The following is a 22,305-nucleotide window of genomic DNA, read 5'->3' on the forward strand; positions in this document are numbered from 1 at the left end:
CCTTGCTATAGCTATTGATGATGTCTAGAAGCTTCTGAGTAGAGTTTTTTGGGTCTTTAAGGTATAGGATCATGTCGTCTTCAAATAAGGATATTTTGACAGTTTCTTTACCTATTTGTATTCCTTTTATTCCTTCTTCTTGCCTAATTGCTCTGGCTAGGAATTCCAGTACTATGTTGAATAGGAGTGGAGATAGTGGGCATCCTTGTCTGGTTCCTGATTTTAGAGGGAATGGTTTTAATTTTTCTCCGTTAAGTATAATGCTGGCTGTAGGTTTGTCATATATAGCTTTTATAATGTTGAGGAACTTTCCTTCTATTCCTAGTTTTCTTAGAGCTTTTATCATGAAATGGTGTTGGATCTTATCAAAGGCTTTTTCTGCATCTATTGAGATGATCAAGTGGTTTTTGTCTTTGCTTCTGTTAATGTGGTTTATTACATTTATTGATTTTCATATGTTGAACCACCCCTGCATCCCTGGGATGAAGCCTACTTGGTTGTGGTGAATAATCTTTTTGATGTGTTGCTGAATTCGGTTTGCCATTATTTTGTTGAGGATTTTTGCATCAATGTTCATTAAGGAGATTGGCCTATAGTTCTCCTTTTTGGATGTGTCTTTGCCTGGTTTTGGGATAAGTGTAATACTGGCTTCATAAAATGTGTTTGGCAGTTTTCCTTCCCTTTCTATTTCGTGGAACAGTTTAAGGAGGGTTGGTATCAGTTCTTCTTTAAAGGTCTGATAGAATTCAGCAGAGAATCCATCAGGTCCTGGACTTTTCTTTTTGGGGAGACTCTTGATTGCTGCTTCAATTTCATTTTGTGTTATAGGTCTATTCAGGTGATTAATTTCCTCTTGGTTCAGTTTTGGATGATCATATGTATCTAGAAATCTGTCCATTTCTTTTAGATTTTCAAATTTATTTGAATATAGGTTCTCAAAGTAGTCTCTGCTGATTTCCTGGACTTCCATGGTGTTTGTTGTTATCTCCCCTTTTGCATTCCTAATTCTTTAACACTCCATTATCATCAATAGATAGGTCATCCAAACAAAAACTCAATAAAGAAATCCAAGATCTAAAATATGCAATAGATTAAGTAGACCTAGTTGATGTCTACAGAACATTTCATCCAACCTCTACACAATATACATTCTTCTCAGCAGCCCATGGAACCTTCTCCAAAATAGATCATATCCTAGGGCACAAAGCAAGCCTCAGCAAATATAAGAAAATAGAAATAATACCGTGCATACTATCTGACCACAATGCAGTAAAAGTAGAACTCAACAACAAAAGTAAAGACAAAAAAACATGCCAACAGCTGGAAACTAAATAACTCATTACTTAATGAAGAGTGGATCATCGATGCAATAAAAGAGGAAATTAAAAAGTTCCTGGAAGTCAATGAAAATGAATACACAACCTACCGGAACCTATGGGACACAGCTAAGGCAGTCTTGAGAGGAAAGTTTATAGCCATGAGTGCATATATTAAAAAGATTTAAAGATCCCAAATCAATGACCTAATGATACATCTCAAACTCCTAGGGATGAGTGATTCTTAAGGAGGGGAGGTGACTAGAGAGAACTGTGTCACAGAAGTCTTCCCAGTGCTGGCCCTTAAAAATTAGCAGTTTTTGATCAGTTAGGCAGATGCCCCTTTTTAAGGAATTAAATTAGTCATCTTGGCCTTTTCCTTTCATATAGCAAGTAATGAAAAAAAGTATTAATCTAATCAGATCTTTTAGCTAGCACTAATAAGCACTTTACTACTTGCTAAAAACTTTAAACCAGTTATCTTGGTCGCCCATATTGCTGTGATGGTAGGTACTGTTATTCTCAAGTAGAAGGATGAAACTGAGGCACACAATAGTCAATAACTTACCTAAGGTCATACAGTTTGTAAATGGCAGAGCCAAATGTGCAAAAAATCTTGGTAGCCAGACTCTAAGACCAGTCTGGTTTAATAGGAATGATAGTAACACTTGCCTCATTAGACTACTGAAAGGATTGAGTGAAACAAAGCTAACACAATGCCTAACAAACATTTGCATGTTATCTAAGATGGCATTACTTCTTGTTCTTTCATTTGTTAGGCCTTCAAGTATTTTTCTGTGGTTCAGGATGTCTCAATGAACATCAAGTACCATTCAACTTCATTTTCATGAAAAGAAAGGAATGGATTTATTAAGGGGTTTCTGCATGCCAGAATCATTTTAAAGAAATTATCCTAACAGTATCTGCCTCATCTTATCTCAAGGGATTTTCACTGAAAGACTCAAATTAAACTATAACACAGTACACAAAAAGAAGGCCCCATTCTATTATTTCAGTACTCAAACCTCAATTTCCAAGGCGTTTTTTAAAAGTATATGGGAACAGAGATATAAAAATTAAAATAATTAATTTCTATGGGAACCTGTCCTATGTAATTAAGAAAATCCTCTCATTCATATTCATCAACATCTGTGTGGGTCTACTATGTTTCCTGTTAACGTGTGCAGACACTATCTTAAAAGAGTACAACAATCTACTTTCACAAAATACCTTAGTAAGTGCTATAAAAGAAATCCTATGCTATCTTGACACTATTTCTTAGCCAGGTGAAGAAATGAAGACAATTAAAGTATTGGTTCCTGTACTAACTTCCGATGACAAATTAAACAGACCAATTCACAAATTATAGCTGGTCCAATTAGATGACCACTAACCAATATAGTTTAATGAGTACTTTAAATGTGACTAGTGTGGCTGAGAAACTATTTTTATTTCATTTCAATAAACTCAATTCCATTTCTGGAAAACTTGTTAAGTATATTTGGAGCAACATATGTGAATCTACTTTTTCAGTTCTAAGTTTTATGATATCTAAATACAGATCATACGTGTCCAATTAAAACAAAGAGTTTGAATTGAGATGTGCTTAAAGTAACAGGGTTTCATACAATTTGAGATAAAGAAGCATGTAAAGCTTCTCATTTTTTATACTGATTAAATGTTGATACAATATTTTGGATATACTTGTTTAAATAAATTTCATCCTTTTACTTTTTCTAAATGGAGCTACTAGAAAAATTTAAAGTACACAGTTTTTTTTTCTATTTGACAGCACTGATAGAATAAGTTAAACGTTCTTACAAAAAGTTTTAACTTGAGAATTCCTCAAAGCTCACAAGCTTCAACAATTAACTTAAAACATTACTCCAAAGTGACCTGGAATCTTAATAGAGGGAGTGAATGTGGTCAAAGTACGTTATAAGCATGTTATGTGTCACAATGAAACCCCTTTATACAATTAATACACACTAAAAAAAATGTAAAAATAAAAAAGTTGAAGTCTTACCTGTACTTGCCTATACATTAGCTTTACCTCTATTACTACATGAAAATACCACCACTAACAAAAATGTGAAAACACTTAAAAATAAATGTTAATAACATTTATAAGCCAATACAGGAATAAAGATAGCAAATTCATCTTTGTTTTTTCTATAAGATAAACAGAAGTAAACAACCTACAAAGTAATGTAAAGATGTTGAAAGGAATAGTCTTCCTTTGACATGACATAAAAGCAAAACATAGTGACTAAAAACCTTGCTGTGATATGCAAGGAAATTTCTCTTTGCAGTGCTCATCTATATCATGCTGCAACAAAACTAGCTATTAGCCTTTTCACACCTTCCACTAGACTAAATTCTCAATTTTAATTGCATTTTTACTTAAATCGATTGCTTTTTAAAATATTTAAAAATTGAGTCTTCAGTTTTAATGTAACACAGCAAATCATGGAACAGAGTGAACAGTACATAAGCAATACAATGTCAGCTTCTAGAAGACAGAGTTCAGTATTAGACAGAAGAATCACTCTAGACTAAAATCCACAGAACTCAATGAGGGTCCTGTACAGCAGATTCTGATCAACGTAACAAGTCCATAGTACTAGTGGGATGAATGAACCTGATGCTTAGTTTTTCTAAGTATATATCTTTCTCAATAAAATTTTAAGAAAAATGAATAGGAGGTAGCTCCAAAGCATAATTACAAGTGAAAACTTCTTGCTTCTGACATCAACACACAGAAGCAGGGACAGAAGGAAAATTGTGGTTACAATACTTCAAAAATGTTAGTTGCAAACCTTGGAATATTACTTTCATGGACAATTTAGAGAGGAATATTATGCCCCAAGGTAAGTAAACTGAAGATACTTCAGTGATCTTTTTTAAAATTATATTCTATAATTTACATATGCAAACAGCAAAGAGTACAATAAGACGACCAGTCCTCGTCACGGGGAATAGAATGTTGCTCTGCAGATAAAACAATACATACATACATATATACATGTGTATGTACGTATATAACTCTGATTTTCAAGAGCTTCAAGATTTTTCAAATTTCAAGTATGGTATCTTCCATCTCAAAGTAAGTTTTACTGAAAGAAAATGTAAGTTTGTTAGCATAAAAACACAAATGTTCAGGTGCCCTTCTTTATACTAAGTTAAGCATCATTTTATTTAAACCAATTCTACTTGTGAAAAAACAGTCATGGTAGGCTAGGTGTGGTGGTGCACACCTGTATCAAGCAGTCAGAAGGCTGAGGCAGGGAGATCAAGTGTTCAAGACCAGCCAGGGTTAGCTACCCTGTCTCAAAACAAACAAACAAAAAGCTAGTTATTTGTTCTGTTTTATATGTTTGTTTTTTAAACAGGCTTTGTTTTTCAGAGAAGTTTTATTTAGTCGACAGCAAATCTGACCAAAAAGTAGAGTTGGCACACATGCTCTTTTGTGTTTTGTTTTAATGTTTTGGCTAGACAAACTGCCTAGGAAACAGAGAGGGATAAGTATAAAATAGAGGGGATTAATCTCCGTGGTCCTTGGCTAAGAAGCAACTCTATCTTCAATCTCTTTACAGTCTACCACTACTAGGAACCTGAAAATGGGAGGGCGCTAGAATTAGAGTATTAAGCTTCCATGACTTGCCAGTTTGAGAGGCCTACCAAGAAGCTTATACTCCAGAGGAGAATACTAGTTCTCAGTCTGAGATTTTAGTAATGACTATTACGCTCCCATTGATTTTTCCTGATGCTCGGTTTGTTTTTAGGCTCACAAGTACACTTAGATAAAGTCAGGTTCACAGAATGCATCACACACATGAAAACATAAGATGTGGGCTGGAAGTGTACTCAGTGGTAGATGCTCTCCCATATGTGAGACCTGGATTTGATGCCCAGCACTGTCTCATGCAATAAAAAAATCAACTCAACACTAATTAAATAAAGCAAGTTTAAAGAAAGAAAAACCATTTCACACACATGAGATAAGCAGTTTCATCTACCAGAAAAAAAGAAATGGAGAAACAAGCAGTAGAGGAGGGAATGCAAAGTGGCCATACTAGCAGAGGAGTTCCAAGGCTCCCACTTATATACCAGGAAGAAACACACACTCGAACTGGAGAAGATAATATGCGGAAATCACTCTGAAAAAACAGCTTAAACAAACAAAAATATACTGGAGAAATATCCTCTAATAAGGAAATGGGTAAACTTGAATACACTCAGCAGTTAGAAACCAAAAATCACCCCTAAAAGAATTCAAAAAAGTTTAATTTTTAAATGAAGCTGAAAAGGCCACATGAAACATTTGTATAAAATTTAAAGACACATCAACACAACATGTGTTATTAAGGATAGCTTAAGTATAGTTAAAAATATGAAAGTATCAATGAGAATGGATCAGTTTTAGGTGACTGTGTCAAAATGTACTTAAGTGCTGCACTCCTGGAAAGCAGTGGTGTCTTCTATTTTGTGTACTGGGAAGCAGGTAACTGAACAGGACATGTATTCTGAGGTAAGACCTGTTTTATCCGTCCTCAGAATTCCCTGTTTTACTCGTCCCATGTTCCCTTTTTCTTTGAGTAGTTTCCCCCTAACAAATGTTCTCCTAATTTGCAACAGCCTGAGTAAAATCATCTCCATAATGGGCAGTACAGTGGGTTTTTGAAATAGGGGTGGTTATCTCTGGGGAGGGAAGGGAATGGAAAGAGAAAGGTCCATATTTATCTGTAATAATAACACAAAAACGTGAAACATGGCAAAGTTTGAGTGTGTGCATGTGTTCCTGCTGCTAGGGATCAAACCCAGGGTGCAACTACTCTACCGCTGAGCTAGCTACATTCCCAGCCCTAAACTTTTTTTGTTTTTTCTTGATACAAAGGGATCTCTAGTCTGTATAGTTTACTGCTTAAAAAAGTAAAATACTACTTTAAGCTAATTAAAGCTTGATGTAGAGTCAAATAAGTGATTTGTCCCTAGTCAATAATCCTTTACAATCTGTTCTCTCATATGTCAGAACACACACCTGACTTATTTCGATAAGTTCTTGTATGAAAAAGTGTTTCATTAAGTTGTTATAAATAATAAAAGTGTTTTTGCTGGTCACCAAGTGGTGGAATATATTTACAATCAGTCTAAGCCAATTAGCTCAGTTTGTTCGAGCAGAGTCCTGGTTTGGGTAAGGTTATGGTTAGATTCAGGGCAAGGCTATAACCCTACTTTCCAGAGACACACACACAACTCTGCTGCAAATGCACACTTTGGTTACAAGGGGAGCTAGGCAAGTCTATGGCAATGTGTCAGCCCACTCCAGGAGAACTAAGCAAATAACCCTGGGAACTTGGTGAGCTGGCAGATAGTCTTTGAACATATAAGGAAGCTGACACACTCAGTACACACATACAAAAATGTTATTTGGGGTTCATATGGAAGTACATTTGTGGGGGTAGGGAAGATTTTACAGAGAGACACTTGAAAGCATGAAATCTTAAAGTGCCCGGGAAGATTTTTTGAGTTGGTTTCAATTTAGTTTTTTTTTTTTTTCCCCAAGTGCTTCTAGAAGATTTGGTAAGTACTAGGAAGTACTTCTGCTAATTGAGAATAAACCAATTGATAGTTAAAATTTAACCTCTAAAAAATAAAGAAACTTCAAAGTATCCAACAAATGTAAATAGTTTCAAATACAGAAAGTGCTGGAATCTGGGATAATAAAGGAACTAGCATCTTCACAATATTCTCTAATACCTGGACAGACAGGAGTCTGTGTTCGTAAGACCAAACATAATAACTTTTTAAAAACAGCTGGTCTATGTTCTGAACTCTTTATTCTTTGCAGGCATCCAAACAAAAGCGTGTAAAGGCTTCTTGATCTTCCTAAAACCAAAAAGTTTGAAATGCATTTTGAATACATTCATCTTTAATTTTTTTTGGTGGGTTTGAACTCAGGACCTTGCACTTGCTAGGCTGGAGCTCTTCCACTTGAGCCACAATCACCACTCTTTTTTTCTTTAGTTATTTTTCACAGAGTCTCCTGTTTTTGCTTAGTATCTCCCTAGACAGAGATCCACCTAACCTTTGGCTAGATCACATACAGAGACATGACCATCCCTGGCTTTTTGGTTGAGATGGGGTCTTTAATTTTTATTTATTTGCCTGGGCTTGCCTGGAACTGTTGTTCTCAGATATCCTGGCTCCCAAGGAGCTGAGATGACAAGGATGAGCCACCTCACTCAGCCCACCAATTTATTTCTCCCTCTCCTCCCTCAAGTACCAAGGAAACATAATAAACTCTTCTTTCATTTTATTTGTATGTATGGACGATTTAAAACTAAACACTAACCAGAGTTAACATGTTTGGTCCCATTTTCAAACAGAAAAAGTCTGCATTAGCAACTAAAAAAAAGTGCAATGTTAAATCAGAAAACCCCAGAGAGTAGGCTCGTCTACTTCAAGGCGTTTGCATTAAAGTAGATGGTCAAGTTTACCAGAACTCAAAGCCCTTAGTAAAAATAGCATAGTACATACATTTAAAATGTTAAGGAGGTTATAAAGAATTAAGATACTGTTCCTTTTTGTAGTTTATAGCATCAAATCAAAGAAGAATGAAAGAAAATAACAAACCTTTACATTGTCAGTTATCAAGAAACTACGGTTAATCTCTTTTTCTCCCACTGAGCCAGCCTTCATCTTCAAGAAAGTTGCAGTACAAATGAAAACCAAAATTATTACCCAGTGAAAACATCTTGTATGCTGATAATCTGGTACCAACTGCTTCCAGGCAAAGAGAAGCAGTAACAGTGTAGTATTTGTAGCAAAGTCTGGTAAGGCCTAGCCTGCAAATCATTGACCAAAAATGGTAACAGTGTGTGCAGACTAGAGAAAATGACAAAATGTTCTACCTGATCGCCCAGTTGAGAATACTGTTTTACAACAATTCACAGCGATACCTCAGAGAAAGAAAATTATGTAAATTTAGCAAAATCTCCATCATCTATAAAATACTGAATGTTTTCTTTTAGTGACTCCAGTAATTAAACGGATTTTTAAAGAGCTTTTAAATTTGTATTAGCCTCAGGCCCACCCCTTTCACAATTAAATTATGATTGAAACAGTTCACAAGTAAAAGAAAATTTCTAACTATGGTTGGACGGGTCGGGCAGGGGAGGGTTAAAAGAGACATTGCCAAGCTTGACAAGCACACCAAGAGTGCTGCTGGAAGCTGATTGCCAGATATGACAAACAAAGCGGCTGCAAAGCCACCCTGTTCTTAATCATGCCAGGGTCACGCTCGTTAGCAATCATCCCGCCCTCTAGGACTGTTCAATAAAGGCCTTATTTTCCTTATGGCCGTGAAGACTGAAACGCGCACAAGTCACTAAGAGCCAGCTTTGAAGAAACCATCGCCAACAAGGACGGTCGCGGGATTCCGACGCCGTACGCCCCCTCCCCGCCCCCAAACACATCTCGGGTCTGCAAACCTCCGATCGATTTCACTGAGGCGTGGGGCTCCGGACCCAAGCTGGGTACGCCGAGGCAGGGCCAGGAGACTGCGGAGGCGACAGTCCGGGGCGGCGGCCTGGACGCAACCGGGAGTGAAGCCGAAGCGAGGCAATAGCCCCTGAAAGTGGGGCTCAGCCGAGGAAGGGAGACCAGGGAGACCCTCCCCACTCTGCCGAGTGATGCAGCCAGGACAGGGTCCCTTCCTTCCCGGGCGGGGACAAAACTCAAGCCCCTCAGCCTAGACCGTACGGCGCCAGGGAGACACACCGCCCTAGGCTACCTCGGCCCACGCTTCGAGTTCTCCCTCACTCACCATCTTTGCCGCGGCGGTCGCAGGGACACGGGGAAGGGAGGCGGCGGGCGCCGAGTCTGCAGAACGTCCTCCTCGCGGCAGCTGGACCAAGAAAGCGAGCGAACAGCCTACGCGGCGGCGCGAGCCTACCAGAGGGCGGGCGCGCGCCTCGGGCCAAAATGCGGCTGCGCACGTCACGCGCCGCCCGCCGTTACTACGCAACGGACCAGCCTGGCAACGCCCTGCTCCGGCGGCCGACTGGACTTGCGACTGTGGGGGTGGGGAGGCTCCCTCACTTGCTCAGCCCGAAAGGGCGGAGTTCCCAGCCAACTCTCAGGTCTTTGGAGGCTTGGGTGGGTCCTGTTTGCCCTGCTAGGTGCTTTGGCTGGCACTTGCTGGCCGGGGGCGGGCAAAGGATGACCCAGGTGGATGGCCCTGCCTCCCCCTCGGGGATGAGACCACGTGACGCCCCGCCCACTGCGCAGTCGTTATCCATATATAGACATAGCCACCTGGCCAGGTGTGCGGGCCTCTGGGGGCGCGTCTGGGGTAAAATGTGGGCGGGGCCCGAGGAGATGGGGACTGGAGGGAGGACCCACAGAGGAGGGACAACCGACCCAAGTGCACTGGCGATGGCGGAGAGCCGGGATCCCGCATTTTTTACCTACTTTGGTACGATTCCCGCCAGCCTCCCCTGATTGGCCAGCCCGGCACTCCCGCCCTCGCGTGAGGGGAAAATGTGCACATTTTCCCTCCTTCCTGAGGAGACCGTGGCTGTTCAGAGTTCCCTGTGAGTCACCGCTAATTTCAGGTCTACAAAACAAGGAATGATTTATTTATCTTTGGGACTAGTCAGGGGAACGAGGCCCCGCGGCCTGCGCAGGGGGTGTGGCTGGGAAACAGCGTTAATTTGGAATGAGAGCTCCAGCTCTGCTGATTTTTAATTTGGGATTGTGTTTTTTCTAATGGGCAGTTTCACAGAAGCATAGTTTTCAGAGAGCCATAAGGAATCCTAACTTTTTTTCTGAGAGTGTTTTTGTAGGGAATAAAAGGAACGGGAAAAGTTTACAACTCGATGATTACCTAAGTTTTAATTTAGGCTACTGAGAACATAATGGTCTCTACCGACACTATTTTAATTCTCCAAATATGAGGCTTTGGGACAAGATGGGCAGTGTGTTTTGTTTTCTGGGCGCCATACAAAATCTAGGTTGTATGCGGCTTTTATTCTGCCCACTCAACATGGAAACCCGTTTCTCCTTAGTCTTTCTAAAAAGACAAGTCGCAATTTTAAGCCCTCACCACTTGATACAGGTTTTTTTGGCAGGCTAGAGCAGTGACATCAGAATCACCTGGAGAAACTTGTTCAAAGTCAAATTTGTAAGGAGGCCAGACCTGAGAATTTACATTTCTAACTTCGCAGGTGATGCTAATGCCGCTGGCAGAGAACTCTGGCTGGTGAAAAACAACCCTCCTGTATCCAGCTGCAGCCCCCTCTAAATATGAATCTTCCTTGTCCAAATTGAAGCATACTTATTTAAGGATACAAGTTAGCCTCTTACATCTGCGTTGCTTCCTCCACTCTGCCACCAATCAGGTCCAAGCATAAGAGTCTGACCCTGTTACTTGCCTACATAAGATTCACTGCCTTTCCCCAGAAACGTCAGCAAGTCAGTCTGGCCCTTCTGCCCCTAGTCTTAGCCTACCTTTCCTACTCCTGTTCTCCTAAACTAATCTCTCTCTCTCACACTCTCCCTCCTCCACCCCCTTTTCTCCTTCCCTCCCTCTCTCCCTCCCTCTCCCATCTTTCTTGAGACTGGGTCTCTATATGTAGCCTAGGATGGCCTCAAACATGGACTCCTCCTGCCTCTCAGCCTCCCCAGTGCTGGGATCACGAGCTTGTACCACTTTGCTGACCCAGTTCCCTTCTTGCTAGTTCTTCCTGTCATCATCATGGGTCTGCCAGTTACTAAGCCTGGAGTGTTTGTATCACCTGTAGACAGCTCTGACCACTTCCCAAGTAATCAATAGTGGTCCCTCCCATAATCCCACAGTTCATCCTTCTCAAGTCTTAACCATCATCCATTTCTTGTCTTATTAATAAATTATTCAAAATAAAACTGTCCGTTTAATTTTTACCCTAGTGATAATCATTTAGATTATTTCCAGTGCATAGCTAGCACAAAAATACATAAAAGGCCAAATAAGGGAATCAGTATGTGGTTTCAGGAAGACTGAGTTCAAACTCTTCAAAATGTGTGTGGAAAGAATATACTATACATGGTTTTCTTATGAAAAATACGATGACAACATGGATAGATCCCCAACATACACTGTTGAGTGAATGAATAAATCAAACTATGTATAGTGGCTTAAGCCACTATTGAGCTTCACCTTTTGATAGGTGAAGTTATTTCATGTATAAAAGAACTGCAAAGGCAAGTAATTCAGACTTCATGTATTGGCTTGGTAGTGTTCAAGACCCAATCTATGCTGTTGCTTTGCTGTGTGTAGATTCCTTTCCCAAGGTCACCTAATGATCTAAATGGCTGCTACCAACCAGCTTTTCATATTCTAGGGAGTAAGAAGGAAGAAAAGAAAGTAAAAAGGGAATCACCTCCCTTTTTAAAGAAACTTCTGAGAAGTCCCATGTAGGGGTTCAGTTTTTAACCACATTTTTTTTCTTTATGGGATTGGAGTTTGAACTCAGGGCTTCATGCTTGCAAAGCAGGTGCTCTACTGCTTGAGTCACACCTCCAGTCCATTTTGCTCTGGTTGTTTTTGGAGATGGGTCTCATGAACTATTCGCTTGGGCTGGTCTTGAACTGTGAACCTACCAATCTCAACCTCCCAAGTAACTAGGATTATAGGTATGAGCCACCAGCATGCAGCCAGATTTTATCACATTGACCAGAACTTTGTCATATGACTGCAAGAGAGTCTGGGAGGTGTGGTCTGTTCCCTGATGACCAGTGTGCTCAGCTAAGAAATTGAGTTCCTTTACTAAGGAAGAGGGAAAATGGATATTGGGAGATTTGAGTAGTGACTGCCATAGGTAGTTATTACTGTTGCTTTCACTGAAGAAAGGTGAAGAGATATTCCTTAGAAGTCCAAAGGCATAAGCACTGTGCTTCAAGCCCATGATCCTTCCCATAGGCCACATGACACATCACCTGAGGGTGAGGCTGAAGGAGAGAACTAAGATGTCTCTTGGTGCTTCCTTAACACAATAGAAGGTTTATTGGCAAAACAAAGGGAAACTGTACAAAATATATTCTGGACATCCCTTTATTTACCACCCGTGGTGTAAGCCTGATGGATCACACAGCCCCAAGTCCCTGACATCTGGTTTAGGAAATGGCCAAATATATTTGAGTATATTCATGGCAAGAGTATAGTACCACATGGTAACTATACAGTTCTCTATTTGTCTTTATAGCAGAGTATTAGTCGTATGCCGCTCTTTTATATGTTAAAGACTGATCAATTCTATGTAGGTAATAGTGTGCTTCTTAATATAAACCATGAGAAAATGATGTAGAAAGTGGCAGAGCAGTCATGACCAATGGTCTTAACCCCTTTGAGTCAAATGTTTCCTTTGAAATTTATAACCTCTCCCCAGGATGATTCACATTTGTTCCAACTCATCCAACTTGGTCTACAATCTCTATTGTAGCCCATCTATTAAACTAGATAGTTCAGGAAAGTTTGGGGGAAATGTCCCAAAAAGGAAACTCAGTGTGGGAATAAATGAATGATCACACAGTTCTTTGACACACAGATTTAAACACACCAAGTCTGACTTGGTATTGTGCTGCTTATCAGCTTAAAACCTTCCAGAATATACAAATACAGCATACTTTTTAAAATACAGCTTGTTTCAACAATATAAAAGACTGCAGTTTGTGTTCATTCATTCAACAGTATGTCTTGGGGATCCATCTGTATTTTTCTTCCCATTTTTCATAAGAATGCTGCATTCCATCTGCAATTCTGATTTGGTGGTGTACTTCTGAAGAAAGGTGAGGAAAACTAGAGAAAGGTTCCGAAAGGGACAAGGAAGGGAATCAAGTTTGACTTTAGGATAACACAATGAGTTCAAACTCTTCAAAATGTAGAGACGCTCAAGGATTGAGTATAATCATAAAATCAAGAGTCGGAATAAAATGAATAGAATTTTGCACCAAGTTTTAACCTATCAAAGTAAGAGGGCATCTCTTAAAACTCAGAAGTCATTTTAGGAAAAAAATAAAAGGACTATATTACATGGTGGATACAAATGGGAGAGAAATGACAGTTGGAGAAGAAAGGCAGCAGCAGGCTGGTTGATAGTGGTGAACTCTCCTGGAGAACCATTTTTCCTACCTGTTCCGCCATTCTTGGTAGACCTCCTTCTCTCCCACTGCTACTGTAGAGCAGAATAACATCAGAACCTGCAAAGCACCCACCCCAGAGACTGCCAGGTAATGTCAAGGCAACACCCAGAGCCCTGCTGGGATGCAGGAAGTTGGTACCAACACATGCAAGATGTTGCGTAGGCCCAGAGCTTTCCCTCACTTCTTCTACCTCCAAGGACTCTCAGACAGGGGAACCAGGGAGTCATCTGTAAAGGACAAGACCTCCTGGTTGAGGTAGGGACTTGAGCCCAGACTTTAACCAGACTCAAACATCAGTGGCTTTCCAATCTGGTACATCTTCACCTGTCTCCTCAAACTGTCCAGAAACAACTCCAGTTCTCACCCCTTCCTTGTATCCTGTATAAGACCAAATAGACAAAGATCCTAAGATGCACATCTGAGTGCTCAGGTGAAGGGAATGAGATGCAGGAGGAATCTAAGCACGGTGAAAGACAGTAAGCTGAACTAAAGCAGAAGAAGCAGAATAAGAAATTAACATGAGCATAGTAAAAATTCTCAGGAAAGCAAAGATATTGGGAAACCAGTTGCAGGAACAAGCAGTTATGGAAAAAAAATTAGGAACATAAAATGCTATGGTAGAGCTACAAGAGTCAGTAGATGGGCTGAGAAACAGACTGGATATACCCCCAAATGTTGATGTGAGTCAAAAGATGAGGTGAAGGATTCAGAAGGTATCAAAAGGGTAAAGAGATGCAAGGCATGGAGAACAAAAGAGAAAGAACCAATATCTGTAAAAAGGAATCCAGCATAGAGAATTTAGCTAAAAGAAGGAAGGAAATGTTTGAAGAAATAATGACTGCAAGCATGATTCTGCTGCTTTAAAAAAATTAATTGCTGCATTCATTATTTCAACATTCCTTTTGTACCTACAGTGTGAACGGGTACAGAACTATAAATGAGACAGACAGGTTCTTGTCCTGGACCTTAAATTTTAGTGTGTTGGAAGCCAATATTACACCAAAAGTACAGGGTTATGAGAGATACGTGCTCTGTTTCTTGCTTTTTTTTTTTCCCCTGCCGTGCTGGGGATGGAACTCAGGGTCTTGTGACTGAGCTACATCCCCAGCCTAATACAAGTTCTGATGACAAGAAATCTGGGTGATGTGAGAGGGGGAAACTAGGGGTGAGGGAGGCTCTGTTTAAATTGGTGCTCAAAGAAGACTTCTATGAAGAGGTGTAATTTCGTCTGAGACATAATGCCAGGAAGGACCCAGCCATGCAAAGATCTGCAAGAGAGCATCCCAGGAGGAGGAAATAAGGTTAGCATATTCAAAGAGCAGAAGGAAGACTGTGGCTGGGGCCTGACAAGCCAGGATGGGTAGACCCAGATGAGGCTGAAAGGTAATCATGCAGGACTGTATAGACCACCGTAAGGAATTGGGTGGATAAATTTTATCCTCGTGTTTAAACAACATTCTCATACTTATTTTTTATTACGTTGAATGATTTTCTTGACTATTCAGTTATCTTGGATGGGACGTAGTAGCATACACCCGTACTCCCAGCATTCAGGAGGCAGAGACAGGATTGCAAGTTCCAGGGCAGACTGGACTACGTAGTAACACCCTATCTCGAAAGAAGAGAAAAAAAATAAAAACTTACCTTTGACTTAAAAAACATGGAGTAGTCTGAGTAGCCTCTCTCTTTTTTTTTTTTTGTAAGGTTCTTTTTTTTTAAGGATTGCTTTCATCATCTCATTATCTAATATTACCACCCAACTTTTCCCTGTGAAAGAGAGGCACTAAGTGTTAAAGATAAAAGCTTCTGTTTGGAAACCAAACAAGTGTTTTATTTATATTCCCAAGGCATGTCCCTTTGAAATTTTTTCAGTTACATTTGACAGGCATTTACTGGGGTCCTACTGTGTGCTAGCTGCAGCCATACTAGTTACCAGGAATACACAGATGAAGAAGTCATGGGCCTTGCCACAGGAGATCAAAAAGGGAAACAGATCAATGCCAAGATCAACTTGGCCCAGTTCCCTTGGGAATTCTCAAGATCATACCAGGGAGCTATCGCCCAGTCTTTAGTGAGCGAGGCATCCACAGAGAAATGGAGAGTTTGTTACAGACATGGCTTCTCACTTATGCTGTCCAATATTTATACAGAAGGAGTGGCAAGAGGGTTCACTCTACCCATTCTTGGATGTTTGCAAGAAGAGAACACCAAAGGTTCCTACCAAGAAATTGGACTCCATGGGCCGAGCTAGAGAAATGGTGTATGTTTGTTTTCTTTGGGTGGAGATTTCTTTGGCTTACTTCCTAGTTTTCACTTCTGGACTTGGGAAGAGGTATGCCACATGACGATTCAACCAAAGAAAACCAGCTCTTCTTGTTGAGGGAACTCAGAGTTACAGTCAAAGACCCCTCCAGCAGAAGTAGATAGTCAAAGAGTGATAGTTGTGATGGGAAATTTGGATGAGTTTTTAGTATAACTGTTTTTATTACTAAGAGTCCAATAGTTCTACCACCAATTCCTTGATGAGATGTTTGAATCTGAATATCACAAGTTGTCATCTTCCTGATCCTGCTGTCAAATGGCCATGTGACATCTATAAGGTATACCTCTCTGAGGCTCCTTGTCCTCACTTGGAAACTGACGATACTGATGAGTTTAACCCCTTTGGATCTAAGATACTTTATAGAAGATTATTGAGCCAGAGGGTGTAGCTCAGTGTTATGCTTAGTATGTGAGGAACCCTGGGTTCAATACCCAGAAACAAAATAAAATATATGTATTAAGAACTTAGCATAGTCTTAGCAATTTGTGGAGATCCTGCTCTAGCCATACTAAGACAAGCCCTTGAATTTGGCTTATAAACCTGAGATTTGGGCTTCAGACCTAGTGCCTGCTTTTTACAGTCAGATCAATAAATTGCTATAATGGTCCAGACTATAGACTAATGGGGTTCCCTCAGCTATCCACACCTGGTAAAAGAGAACTGATTTGCACAAAAAGACCAACTAACAGTAGCCTCACACACTCTCATGCCGTGCAAATGTGGCCAACAGTCATTGCTTGTAGTCAGTCCTGATCCTTTTTTTTTAGAGTTGGGGAGGGAGCTGTTGGTCAGTAAATTCAGGTCCAGTCATTCAGAGGTGGTCCCCTGATAAGATTTTCCATACTGGAGGTGGAAGGAATTGCTTGCTTCTTTTTGTTCTGGATCCTGTGGAAAACTTTCCCTCCTGCCCATTGAGCCAGTGAGTCACTTCCTCCCTGCCAACCTCTAAAGCTTCCTTGCTTGCCCAACCCAGGCCTGGCCCAGCCCTCTGTACAGAAGGACTGTTGGGTAAGAAAAGGATTTCTGGTGTCAGGTAGCTACCTTAGAAAAGTCAGAGAAAGATCCTCCAATAGGAGAAAAATGTCCCTGTGCTCTGATAAAGGCTAAGTGTTGGATTCTAGTTCAGCATTTTTTCCTTTTCCTTTTAAACAACTCTAGGAAAGAAACACCCATAGAAGGTGCAGCAAGTTGTGGGTTTCATTTATGACTCATGGAAATTTCTAAAATGATAAATATTGGCTCAGCAGAAGCCTGACCTAAGAAACTCTCCACTAAACCAGACACCATGGTTACAAAAAACAAGAAGAGTGTATTCAACAAATAAACTGTGACTCGACTTCCAGCCTGTCAGAGAAGAAAGAGAGGCCTGGATTCTGAGTTCTTCTTTCCTGAGGCCAGAAACTTCTTTGAGCTAGTTGCTGTGTCTTCCTGGCCAGGAAGACATTTCAAATGGTTTGAGACCTATACTTTACTTAGTTTAGACTCTTTTGGGCTAAAATAATGGAAATACTTTACCAACCATAAAAATTAATGAGGGTGAAAATGAAAATATGTTCTCCTAGGAAAAAAATGGAAAACAAATATCTTCCTTGCGGAGTAAAAAAAAAAGAAAAAAAAATTCCTCCATCATTGTGTGTTGAAGAAACTGGGCATCCTGGAGAGATATTAAGAATCTGGCATATCAACTTATTTCAGAGGAAATTTGACTCTGAGCCATAAATCATCATCAGGAACCTCTTGAGTCAAGTTTTTAATCTTTTCTGAAATAAAGCCAGAGTTACTTTAACTTCCCATCAGCTAATTTTATTTTCTTAACAACAATAATATACTAATATTCATACCTAATGAAAAGGCCAATGTAACACCTTATGGAAAACTGAGTAGTTTGAGTCTGCCTTTCAGCTGGTTATGCTATGGAAAGATTTATTAACAGCATTACTGATTTTCAGTGCTCTTTAGAATTGTATGCACACATGTATACACACAATAGATATATATAAATACATATATATATATACATATATATGATCTGGAGTCATGATAAACACACGCTAAGGAGGATTTGTAGCAAAATAGAATGAGAAAAGATTCAGGGTTCAGGCCACAATTCTTTTTAATCTTTAATTGACACATAATCACATGTATTTGGAGGGATAGTGTGATGTTTTGATATATGTATATATTGTGTAATGATCAGGTTGGGATGTTTAACATATCCATCATCTCAAACACCTATCATTTCTTTATAGTGAAGGCATTCAGGTTTATTCTAGGTATTTTGAAACATTTAATACAATATTGCTAACTATAATCACCCTTCTAGATAATAAAACTTCAGAACTCCTCGCATTTGTCTGTGACCTTGTGCCCATAACCAGTCTTTCCCATTCCTCCTCCTTCCTACCCTCTCCAACTCTGGTAACTGCTATTCTACTCTCCACTTCCATGAGATCAGCTCTTTTAGATTCCACATATGGGTGAAATTATGTGGTATTGTCTTTGTCAGGCTATAATTCTGAGTTTCAAAAAAAACAACTAAGGGACACTCAGGAGGCTGAGGTAGGAGAATCGAGAGTTCAAGGCCAGCATGGGCTACTTTGTCAGACCCTGTCACAAACAAACTAGTAACTAACTAATTATCCAACTAACAGTTAAGGGGACTGTAAAGCACTTGAGGGTCCCAGGCAAGACATCAGAGTAAAAAAATCTGAAAAAGATGATGTGTTTTCATCAACCTGCCAGGTCATGGTAAGGACCCTCTAGCACCCACTTGAAGATGTAGGAACTTCCCTCAAGCAAGAGGGAAGCCATGTTGGGAACTATATAGGAGCTCAGGACAAAGTTGCTAGAACACATTGAAGGGAAGTTGGAGGGCATCAGCATGGGTAAAAACATTCCCCAGCTCCTGTGGAGAAATCCCTTGATGTGAGAAAGAAACTAGGAGCCTGGTGAGGTCTGGAACACCTGTGCAGGTGGGAAGGGACATGCAACCAGACACTGCATCTACTGCCCTTTGACCCAGCTGCTGGAAAACTTATCTCAAGTTCCTCCGTAGAGAGGAACTTCAAGAGCCAGATTCATCAGAGAGATGTGACACAGGGCCTGGTGTCCTTGCAGAGGAAGCAGGACTTGCCTATTGGAAGGCCTGGTCCTCTGGAGTTTTTTTCCCTTTGCTTTTAGGCTCATCTTATATTAATCAGTGTTGCAACCTGTTGGGAACAAAACTCTCCCCATCAGCCAGGCAGTGACAGGAATGTCCCTCCCTCAGGTAGCCAAGGTGATGCTGGCAGCCACAGAAGCAACAGTTGGGATGGCTCAGGCAAGAATGCCTCACTGGCTGCCAAGAGAGCAGGCTGGGCCTTAGGCCAGGGCTTGGATGGACCTGAGCCATTCTGCTTGCTGAGTCAAATGGCATTAAAGATAATTTCAGAATAGAAATTACATTGGTGCATTTTTTGTGGTTATTAAAAAATACAAATTTAACATACTTATAATCCCAGCACTCGGGAGGCTGAGGCAGGTGGATATCAAGTTTAAGGCCAGCCTGAACTTCATAGTGAGACCCCGTGTCAAGAGAAAACATGCTTTGCAAGTGTGAAGGCCTGAGTTCAAGCCCCAGTCCAATGAGAGAGAGAGAGAGAGAGAAAGAGAGAGAGAGAGAGAGAGAGAGAGAGAGAGAGAGGATGTCAATACCATCCATTAGCATCCAAAGTGAAAAATCATTTGTAATTTTTGCCAGGGCTCATGCTTGTAAACCTGGCTTAATTGGAAGGATGAGATTGGGAGGGTCACAGTTTGAGGACAGCCCAGACAAATAGTTTAAGAGAGCCCATCTTCAAAATAACCAGAGCAAAATGGACTGGAGGTGTGACCAAGTGATAGAGTGCCTGCTTTAATAAGTATGAAATCCTAAGTTTAAACCCAAGCCCCACCAAAAAGAATTGTAAAAAATAGGGGTTTTTGCAGGGGAGAGGGAATTTGAAAATGTATAAAAAAGAATATAAATGTTCCCTATCACCTTTTTATCTAGCAATTTTTAAAGTTTTTTTTAAAAAACATTTAATCACCCACACTATTGGAGAATACCTTCTCCTTATTAAAACACACACACACACACACACACACACACACACACATACACACACACAGACACCTCCGTGTGCATGAGTGAAACTTTGCCTTCACTCCCCTGCTATTCTTTTCCCCACCAAAATTAAACCCTATCATTGATTTGAAATGTACAGAACAAAGTCTGTAATGTATCCTTCCAGACTCTGTTGTGTACATTTACACACACACACACACACACACACACACACACACACACACACACACACAGGATAGATAGATGGATAGATAGATAGATAGATAGATAGATAGGGTGCTTTTTTTTTTTTTTGGTGGGACTGGGATTTGAACTCAGGGTTTCGCACTTCCAAAGCAGTTGGTCTACCACTTGAGCCGTACCTCCAGTCCATTTTGCTTAAGTTATTTTGGTGATGGGATCTCCCAAACTATTTGCCTGGGCTGGCCTCAAACAGCGATCCTTCTAATCTCAGCCTCCCAAGTAGCTAGGATTACAGATGTGAGCCGCTGGCACCCAGAGAGAGAATGTTTATTGTGGTTCTTTTCCTGTTGAAGACAGATCCTAACATGTATGTCTGAGTCCAAAGGTTTATGTTCGTAATGTCCTGGCCAGTTTAGGCCCAAGGTAGAGAATAAAGTGGAACTATTTCCTTCTATGCCTTTGCACTGAACAAATCATATAAGGTGAGATTTAGCTTTATCTTAAAACTTTGATAATGTTGATCTGAGAAGCTATAAGGGCACTGATGATTATTATATCTAAAATAGTTTCCCACCCCTGTTCCCCATTGCCTATCCTTTTATCATTCAGTATTTTTTAACGTACTTGTTGGCAACTGGCATAAACTGTATGTACTTGCTTAGTTGATTATTGACTCTTTACCCCTGATAGAATATATGCGCTATGAGTGCAGGTACTTTAATTTCTTCATTGATAAATTGCCAATTAATTTCCAGAACTCAACACATAAAAGAAATATGCTAAATATTTATAGAAGTTGTAGGCTGACATTCTTTTATTGAGGGATTCTTTTGTTTATCTTATCAATTTTATTTTCTAGGTATTAGTTTGGCTGGTTGAGTTTGGCATGTCAGTGTTCCACAGTGGTCCTGAAACTTCTCTCACCGAAAGGACCAAAGAGCTTCACTCTTGTTATGGTTTGAACCTTAAATGTCTTCCAAAGTCCCCTATGCTAAAGGCTTTCTTGACAGCCTGTGCTGCTATTAGGAGATAGTAGAACCTTTAAGAGGCCAGATGTGATGACTCATGTCTGTAATCTCAGCTACTTAGGAGGTATAGGTAGGAGGATCACAGACTGGGCAAAAAGAGCAAAACCAAATGAAAAATAACTAAAGCAAAAATGGCTGGAGGTATGACTCGAGTGGTAGAGCACAATATCCTGATTTGAAACCCTAGTGCCACTGCAAAAAAAAAAAAAGGTGGGGCCTAGTAGAAGAAAATTAGCTTACTAACCTCTAGCCAGTGCTTCAGACTTGTGGTTGCAGCTGTCTATTCAGCATTTGTCCTTGGATGTTTGATACATACCTCATCCCACCATGATTAGACCAGAACTCCTGTGATTCTACACCAAATCTGTGTCACCTCCAATCATCTTCACTTCATAAATGGCAATTTTGTCCTTTCAGTTAAGCCAAAATCTTCAGGCTTGTCTTTGACTCCTCATTTTCTCTCATATCCCACATCAGCAAATTCTGTTAGTTCTACCTCCAAAACAAATCCAGAATTCTATCCCTTCTTACCACCTCCATTACTACCACTCTGGTCCAATTCATCATCACCTCTACATGTTATTACAACCACCTCTTACATGGTGTCTCTGCTTCTGCTAGCCTCAAAGTAATCTTATTAAATTATAGGTCAATTTATGACACTCCTTTGCCAAAACTCTCAATGGCTTCCTTTTAGTCTTATGGTAAAGCCAACTCCTTAGGAAGAAGTATAGAAATCTGACCTCTCCCTGCTTAAGATTACCTCATTTGACCTCCAGTCTCCCCTCACTGGCTCTACTCACCAGGCAGGCTGGCCTCCTTACTCTTCCTCAAACAAACCTGGCATTGCCTGTTACATTTATGCTGGCCTGTGTTTAGAAAGCTCCTTCTTCAGGTAATCAAATGGCTTGTCCATTATTTTCTTCAGTTCTCAAGTCAGATGCTGCCTCCTTGGTGAGGTCTTCCATGACCACCTTCTATAAAATTACCACCTGCTCCCATCCCTCTAGTTCCCTTCATTGCTTTATTTTTCTCTGTAACATTTGCCACCACCTTACCTAGAGTAGCTTCCACTTGTTTATCTTATTTACCTAAAAAAATTTTTTTTGAGACAGGATCTTACTGTGTTGCTCAGGCTAGGCTCAAATGAGCCTCCTGCCTCAGCCT

At 40.3% G+C, this 22,305-nt stretch overlaps 1 protein-coding gene across 1 annotated transcript in view; it reads right to left on the reverse strand.

The window, feature by feature from the left end:
- Positions 1-9,304, reverse strand: part of Dstn (destrin, actin depolymerizing factor) — a 32,369-nt gene extending 23,065 nt beyond the window's left edge. Inside the window, exon 1 of the mRNA XM_074074279.1 lies at positions 9,145-9,304. Within this exon, the coding sequence (XP_073930380.1) occupies positions 9,145-9,147 (3 nt within the window). The 5' untranslated portion in view covers positions 9,148-9,304. The remainder of the gene's footprint in view (positions 1-9,144) is intronic.
- Between the last annotated feature and the right edge of the window lie 13,001 nt (positions 9,305-22,305).

Source organism: Castor canadensis, chromosome 5 (genome assembly GCF_047511655.1).
Source record: "Castor canadensis chromosome 5, mCasCan1.hap1v2, whole genome shotgun sequence".
Taxonomy (NCBI): domain Eukaryota; kingdom Metazoa; phylum Chordata; class Mammalia; order Rodentia; family Castoridae; genus Castor; species Castor canadensis.